The following is a 9067-nucleotide window of genomic DNA, read 5'->3' on the forward strand; positions in this document are numbered from 1 at the left end:
ACAACATCCCTGACAAAAAAGTAACTTTTAAAATCCACATGTGACTTTATTATATTTAAACAAGTTCAAATTTTAGTTTGCATGTGAAAATTTCATCATTTCATAATAAAATTCACATTGCACAGTTGAATTTCTCATTCTAACATGAGTGTGTATTGTTGCAGCGTGCTGAGCCGATCAACCTGCAAGACCACAACCACAGCAGAGGAAGAAGAGTCTCCGCTCGCCAGGCAAAGACAGCAGGGCGTCCACGCAGCAGAGGCGACCAGGTAGGACATTTGATTTTCATATTTTGGATAGAAAAATGTCCTAAATTTTTCACAATGTAATTCTCAAGAACTAGAGAATCAGACAGTTTTACAAAATGGTAAACACTTGGTGGACTAGATTGAGAATATGTATGATGTATGACATTTTCACATGACACATTTTCTTTGTGGTATTTCTTCAGGCCCTGGTGGACTTCACAGACGTCCTGGAAGAGGATCCCTCCTCTGTTGCTCTTCCTGAGGCTTCTCCCATTTTTCTCCTTGTTAAAAGTTTTTTTTGGGGGGGAGTTCTAAGATAGCTGTGCATCAGAGATGCTTATTCCTCCTCCTCATCCTCCATGTTCACCTCCAACTGGTGCTCTTCTCAAAGCTCAATAAATTCCACCAATCTCTGCATTTATCAGATCAGTCATTTGAGTCCACAGGAATTAGCATAAAACTGATTCCTTAATGTTTGACATCTTTTTTTTGTAATTTTGGAAGCTATTTTCTCATTTACTATCATTTTATTGCAGTATGCCAGCAGCTATTTGTTCATATGAACAAGAAGCTACGATGATGGATATGTTTAAACTTATCAGCATTTAAAGTTCAGTTGTAGCAACAAACCAAACCAGTCCTCAGACTTCAGTCCTCATGATATAAAACCTTTTGATTCAGTACAAAATGATAGTTTTGTTAACTTGTGTTCCTTAGTTGTGGAACCATTTCAGAACTTATATAATGCATGTGTTGACTAAATGTAAAACTAATTGTTCACTGAACTCAAGGTTTTTAGCTCACTTCCCAGGATGCATTGTATTTGGATTAAATTTCTCCAGAGAACCTTGTTTACTAATTTGGGGAAGGTTATAATTTGTTATATATTGTTTTCTACACAGCTTTTTAAAGATATGTGATAAAGTATTGATCTTTATTGAAATAAGGTTTCATCAGAGAGTTTTAGGAAAACTGTACAGATGCTGATCAGCCTTCAATTCCAATTTTTGGTTTTAATGGATATGACATTTTTTTGAGTAAGGTGAGCTCTCAGCTGCTTTTCACAGTAAATTCTGACTAGAGGGTTTTAAATGAGATACTTGTTTACATAAATTACATTGAGTATTGTGTTGAAAAAAAGATTTAGCTCACATTCTGCTTCAGATGCCTCTTTTGAACTTAAAGACAAGGTGTGTTCAAATCATTCACTTAATTGTCATTTGAGGGTTGCCTGGATTTAAACCTCGGAATTCCTGCCGAAATTCAGCTAAACACAGCTAAATAGAGCTAAACCAATTCGTTTTTCTGGTGTATTGTAAAAATAGTTAATAGATGAGAATATAATTTACATCAGTGTTATGTTTTCTCTGTAGAAAATAAAGGCTACATATTAAATGCTAATTGGTAAATAAACAGTCATTGCTAGGCTGTCTTAAGCATGCACCAATGTTGCACATTACATTACACAAAATATCACAATTCTGTGTTTAACAGGTTTATTATTTAGCAAACAAACCTATATATAAATGTGCAAAGCCAACACATAAAAAAAAATCAAATCAAGTATTATTTTCTCAACAAAACTTTTACAAAAATATCTGGTGATATACCAGTACATTATAGCAATGAGAAGCTATTTTAGAATAGCTGTATATGTACTATAACTAAGAATTATGGACCCCAATTTAAGAATAAAATCATATTCTACAGCCGTATTTCATTTCATGATAAGGATTTAAATAAAGAAACATTATCACTTATTTCTCAAATTAAGCAGTAAGAGTCTTCACCACATGTTACTCTCTTTTCCCTTTCTTCTTTTTTTCAGAAAATTTCTGTCGTTGATGCTGTCCGCCTCCGCCTCCTCGTCCTGACTTGTTTCCTTTCGCTTTTCGACCTTCCCACGCTGGCATAGGCGGCTCAATTTCCCCTGGTCGTCCTCCTCTGTCTGGTACGCTGCCCATCAACGCCTAGTGAGACAAAAGAAGAGTTAAGAGGCCAGATCTGTATTCTGAGCTCTTCATTCAGAAACACAGGCATGGTTTATAACTGTTCACGGTCATACCTTGTAGACGGGGGTGCTTTTTCCAGCCTTGATTGGCTCAATGAAGGACTGATCCTCTCTGGCGGCGATCAGAAGAGACGGGGAGACTCGGGAGGAGGTGGCGAGGGATGAAAGAGGAGGCACTGAGGCCAGCGCTTCACTGCGCTCCTGTAAATAAAGGACTGATTGAACTGGGATGTTTGTTGTTATCATATCTGTTGTCCTCAGATTACCTGCTGCAGCAAGAGATATATTTATACGAGAGCTGAAGTGAGTTTTAACAGATGCAGTGATTGCCTACCTTTTGATTTTCTCCCCATGCAAACGACTGAAGTGTAACCTGGAAGCGTTTGATCATCATTTGCCGCCGACACTTATAGTCCACTGACAAAACTTGATTGATCTTTTTAACTTGCACCTGAGAAACAGATAAGAAAATAAGGTAGTAATGTTACGTTAAAGCTCATGTTAGAGTTACATGATGATGTGTAATGAACTGGTAACATACCCACTGCTCTGAGCTGAGGCTGGTGTTCAGAAGCGGGTTTGTCATGACGCCACACGGCAGACGAGTAAGCCTCGACTCCACCTGCATTAAAATAAAAAAAAATCCTTTGAGTGCTTCTCAGCTTGTAGTCTTGACTTATACACATCTCAGGCTCTCTTATATCAGACTTACCTCACTCAGCACATCTGTAAATTGACAGGAGGTGTCCATGTCGAGGGCGTGCAGCAGTAATACCCATTCTGCCTGCATCTCCGCCTTCCTTCTCTCTTTGTCGGCGTCATCTTCGTATTCCTGACAAAACTCAGTGAGTTCATGGCTGCGATCTTCAGCTCGCTGCTCCTTTTCAGACTCCTCTCCTGTTGTCTTCTCCTCAGGATGCAGTTCCTTGTGCTTCATTATTCGAGCCGCTTGTAATTCTGATACTAGGAACTCTATAGGATTAAACAATGACACCCCTCATTTAAAAAGTTGAGCAGGAAATGTACAAATCCATGGGCACGACAATCATCTGTTACTCTACAACAGAGGTCACCAGACTCCTGTTATTTCTCACCAGTGACTTTGTTGAGGATGGACGGCCCCAGCACCTCTGAGGCCAGCGCAGTGAGGGGAGACATCATGTTTGACAGTAAAGCTCTCAACTCTCCCACCAGCAAGACGTTACCTGTCCTGCTTGAGTCTAAAACAGAGGAAAGACAAGGCCATGTTATTTATACAGCACATTTTAACAAGTTTTATATTAAAATGCATAAAGCAACAAGTACAGAAGAATATCATAAACAAAATAGAAGAACCGTCCTGTACAGTATAGTCCAGTATAATATAGTACACGGCACCCTGCACTTTCAGTAATGCATTGTACAACCATTTCTAATTTGCATCTTCCTTTGTTCAACATGTATATACTGTACATTCTTTCTATTTTCTATGAGAGATAGATTGATATGTCGGCTGATATTAGCTTATTGCAGATATATTGGTATCAATGTAAAGTACATGTTGGCCAATAAGTTAAAAGATATTGCAGTATAGAAATGTCAAACGCATTTTTTCAATAATGATCCCTTAATTGTGTCCCCAGTATATACAAGTTGGGACATTTGGATATGAAGAGTTCTCCGACCAAAACTCCGGTGTCTCCCCTGTTCCTGCTGGCTGCGGTCGGGAGGCTGAAGCAGGAAAAGCCATCACTAGGCTCAGCAGTGAATCATAAGACCTTGGTCTGGTCAGCTAACATTACTGCCAAGCAGGTGAAATATAGAGTGATATTGTGGTTTTAGCTGACGTGTGTCGCCTCACTGTTTTGAGCGATGCTCGTTCATGTCTATGTAGAATGAGCAAGCGCGAGCCCGACGCTGACTTTCGTTGACTTAACGGCCAAAGGTGTCGCTGTTAACAAGCATTTCTGATTCTTCCAAACAGTCCCTTTAATCGGTCGAGCTGTAATATATTATTTTTTTCATTTTACGATGAATGTATAGTATAAATATGTACTTATTTTGCTATTTATACTGAGCATCTTTAGTATGAAAACTTCTTTCAATAAAGGTCTATCTTAACAATAAAAGACAAAATACAAAACTACCACCCCCCCAAAGAGAACCACAAAAACAAACCACAGACTGTAATTAATACAAACGTTTTCACTTTGTTTTTAAATGTAGACAGTTTGAAATAGATCTCAGGTCACCAGCTGAGGATATTATTATTGTACTTTATGCACAGTTAGGAAAAAGCACCACCTGCTGATTTAACAGGTGTGAGTGTCGGACTGTAGTTTACTGCATCACACACAGACAGAGGAGGGTAATAGAAACCTTGTAGCTGTGGACAGAGAGAGGTGAGCTGTGCAGTCAGCCAGGTGAGCAGAGGACAGGGGAGTTCATCACAGGTACACTGTGAGAGACAGCAGCTGCTCGGGTACCTGAGCAGGAAGTAGATACTACAGGTGAAGTTACCTGAGTGGACCAGTGTCCTAATATACTGGAAATACAACTGAAGGCATGTGACGACGCAGCAAACAAGGAAGTAGTTAAACGTTACTCACCCTAAAGCTTTAATGGATGAAACTGTCCCTGCGCTCCTCTCCATGGTCACTATAATAGTAAACAGTTGATGTAAACCTGTTTCTACTGCCTGTTTCAGTAAGTCAGCTCTATCCAACTCATGAAAGTTCAAAGTATGTTTATAAATTGTGCTTCCTCTTTTTACAGTGTTAACTAAAGCTCACATACCGTCACCTGCTGGCTGGGAGTGTGTAGTGCTTCTAGAATAATTCAATAAAAATAATAATAATAATTTACACAACAGAGCTATAAAATAAATACAAGAAAAAAATTAAATAAATACTAAAATTACAAAAAAAAAATCTTACAAAATATGTTAAAAAAAATCTATACAAATTGAAAGAAAATGGGCTTTATACAATATACTATACATTAAAACAAATACTTGACAAGACTAAACGAGGCAGGTAAAACATAAAACAGGTAAAACACAGTTATAAAGCAAATAAAACAGGTAAAGTAGATGTAATGAATAAATATAAACAGATATTACAATAAAGAAACAAAATAGATGTAATGTAAACAGAGGTAATTGTACTTGTAAAATAGGTAGGGGTAGATGTAATAAATAAAATGTAAACAAAGGTAGTTGCACTTGAGGTATATATTGCATCAAAGGATATATTGCACAGTCAAATGTATTTCATATTATTAAAACTTTCTTGGGTTCCGGCAGGGCCAACCGCCTAAGATTCTCAAATTAAAGAGAGTGGACGACGGAATCATTTTAAGGGTGTTTATTGGCATCCAAACCATGGTTTCTGCAGTGCAAAAGAGTACATAAATCAAATTAGTAATATAAATTAAATACTAAATAACAATGAACAATTACAAGCTGTGGTCAATAACTGGCTTGAAAACAAGGTGTTACAAATTAACATAGGTCAAATAACAGGCTTACATTCGCAGGGACGCATGGCCAGAGGGTTGGATGATGCAGCAGAGTGCTCTGCTGGTGCTGCTGTGGGCCTTATATAGTCTTTGAAGCCACACACCTGATTGCAGTTGCCAATCAGGGGGAGGGGAATGAATGGCCTCAGTGGATTGAGGCCACCTGTGTGTAATTGGCCAGCAGGCAGGGGAATGATTTGATGAGGTTATCCTGTCCATGGCAGAGGCTGCCATTTGACAATGCAAGAATTTACAACACATATGTAAAAAAAATACATACTAAAAATGGAAAGTGGAGTGGGTTTTGTATAATATGAATTACCATCTGTTTACATAATCTTCTATATTTTAGATTTAGATTGTGTCACAGCCCGGCTCTAGGATTGTGACAAAAACGGGAGACACACGGGTAAACTGAATAAAATAAAGTGATTTATTTACCAAAAAAGTATGTAAATAGTAAGTCAAAAGAATGTAGCGTATGGGAGGAATCTGTAGAGTCAGCAGTGTAAGGAGTGGATGTGTGAAAATGTACTGCATGGATGTTGTGCTGTAAAAACAAGGAAAAGGAACTAAAAAGCAAGGAACAGAGGTATGATGTGCGGGGAGATCTGCCAACACAGACTGCTGCATGCTCAGGCTTTAAAGCACACAGAGGGATGGTCACAATTGTGAGTAAAGTAATAATAATGATAATAAACTTTATTTATACAATGTAGTAAAAAAATAAAATGGAACAAAGTACCCAACAATAATATAAGATACAAATAATAATATTAAAACATAAGACATGTTGGAAATAACACTGTGCTTTCATTAATAACAAAAAAAAGAAATAAAAAAAAAAGATAATTTTGAGAAGTGATTTTAAAGATGTCACTGATTCTGCGAGTAGGATATTTAAAGAAAAGTTTCAAATTATTTTCTAAAGCCAAAAACTGTCCGGATTGAGTAGTATGTGATAGTAACCGTCCTCTACTTTCCATATAATACTATTTATATTTTTTGTTTTCTTTAACACTCCCTCAGCCTCTTCTGAGGAGAAACTTCTTGTCACTCTTCATTGAATAAAAACATCTGATATACTGATATAACATGTGTCACAGTTTCTTTACTATCACGTCTCTCACTCAAAACTCTCCTGGAAGGGAACTCATTGATGTGTTACACATGTTTGTCCACCAGGAGCCAATAGAGGTCTGTGATGGACTGGAGTTAAAACAGCACTTACATTGGTGTTACAACTGGCCCTCAGAGACTAAGGACATTTAATCAAGTACTGCAGTTAAGCTACAGTCTTGAAATACTTGTACTACTGGAGTATTTTCATTTAATGCAAATATTTCTAAACCACTACATCTCAGGAAGAAATATTGTACTTTTTACTGCAGTACATTTATTTGAGAGCTTTAGTTACAGTTTATAAGACATGATGAAGCACTGAATAAAGTAAATTTAAATGCAGTTTACATGTTAATGTTTCAGTGAGAATAAAATCCAGTAATAATATATGAGGAGCTTTTCTGCATAATGGTGTATTTCACTTTTCATACACTATGAAAATGCACTGAACTGCTCACTTTTTTTTTTGTCCAAATTTTTTTTTTGCAGACATTAATAATAATAATAATAATAATAATAATAATAATAATAAATAAAATGAAATAAAAAATAAAAGAGAGAGAAAAGGAAAAATATTAAATAATAGATTTAGCTTAAATAAAATGAAGTTAAGCGCAACGTTAAGTAAGAGTGAAATAGTAAAGACAGTAGTGTTGGTTGGAATTAATTCCAACTGCTCGCTTTTAATGCGTCCTTAAAACAGCTCTTCTTAGTCATGTAAAAATATGGATATATATTAATTAGTAGTAGCCAAACGCAACTCTATGGATGTAATTACATCAGCTTCCATCCTCTGGTCATGATGGACGTAATGATTTGGGGGCTTTATTTACTGGAAGTGATCTTTCCTGACTAAGAAAATCATAATATATTGTGTCACTCACCATGTTTTGGCTCTGCTCCATTATTCTCTTCATCATCATTATGATCTTTAATATTTATGTGCCCTTTACTCATAGGGCATCATTTGACACACTCAGCACTCTCAACACCATAACAGGTGTTGCTGATGGTGCTTATGTTTGCTTCAGTAGAGCTGGTTGTGCACACAGACACTGTTATAATCTATACAGCATTATTGTTGTCAGCAAACACTGGCAGCACTTCTTTGGTTTAAAACATCATCCAGGTTTTTACAGTTGTCGGTTCAGCTTTGGTAGCTTCGGGTCTTCTTTAAAGCTCCTGCAGAAGCTCTTACAGCAGAAAACTTTGCAGTTGATATTCAGCTTTTGCCTCGTACCTAATAAGACTGTGCCTTCCTCTTCCTCTGACATATTACTGTATCTACACACGCTGAGGCAGACAAACACACGTGCTTCATCAGCTTTGTCTGAATGTGTTTCCTCCTCTTCTGAGCACTGCTTGACCACATGTGTCACACTTACGGCATCAAGCCCCTAAATCAGCAGCCTGTGAACTGAACATGAACAATGAAGACGGCGGCGGTGTGCACGTCAACACTGAGCCTTCTACGTTTACTCTGCCCCCGTTGCCATATGTACAGAAGCCGTGCCGCCCCCCGACAACAAAAGCCCTGCCATGCGTCAGGATGCTGCGTCTTTTATTCCCCCGACACTGCCCCCCTGCTCAATGAAACCTTGTGGGGGCTGACCTTTGACCTCTGGCAAGCAGCCAGACAAAGCAGGCAGACACTCCCCTCTTGGTGGTCTTGCTGAGCACTTGTTGGGTGGATGACTCAAAGAGTGATTTCCTCACAGTTGTATTCACTGTCACACAAAATATCATATAGGCCTGAATATACTACATAAATATGTTTTTGGTTATATGTGCAGTGCATACCATGCAAACAGTGCAGTGTTCAAAATGTATTACAAATTTAAAAAATAATAAATTTTTCTTGTTAGACAAGTTTTATTGGAATAATAGGTGAGTAGGAGTGCGTGTACACTATATCGATATAATCGTCAGCTGATCAATTTTCTGGAAAATTCATTAAAAAAAGACTAATGCTGTTAATTAAATACTGACAGATTCAAGGAACTTTATTATATTGATGCAAAATTAAACAGTCACTCTGTGAAGGTAGACACAGTCTCCTCTGTGCCGGGAGAGGAGTCTTATCTTCTGCGTGGCAATGCACAACACTTAGTTTACTTTCATTTTGCACAACAGAGATATATCTTTAACTCTATTTTATTGTATTTTTGTTTTACTTCTTCTATCTAGC

General features: G+C 37.5%; 1 protein-coding gene across 1 annotated transcript; it reads right to left on the reverse strand.

Annotated features, from left to right (window-relative positions):
• Positions 1-1947: 1947 nt before the first annotated feature.
• On the reverse strand, positions 1948-5003 carry LOC141771565 (protein FAM98B). Its single transcript, XM_074641974.1, has 8 exons — positions 4848-5003; positions 4618-4724; positions 3354-3479; positions 2972-3231; positions 2801-2881; positions 2594-2710; positions 2314-2460; positions 1948-2218 (listed from the first exon to the last, which is right to left on the reverse strand). The coding sequence occupies exons 1-8, from the start codon at positions 4889-4891 to the stop codon at positions 2045-2047; spliced, it is 1056 nt and encodes a 351-aa protein (XP_074498075.1). The 5' UTR covers positions 4892-5003; the 3' UTR covers positions 1948-2044.
• Positions 5004-9067: the final 4064 nt, after the last annotated feature.

The sequence above is a fragment of the Sebastes fasciatus genome, chromosome 7 (genome assembly GCF_043250625.1).
Source record: "Sebastes fasciatus isolate fSebFas1 chromosome 7, fSebFas1.pri, whole genome shotgun sequence".
Taxonomy (NCBI): Eukaryota; Metazoa; Chordata; class Actinopteri; order Perciformes; family Sebastidae; genus Sebastes; species Sebastes fasciatus.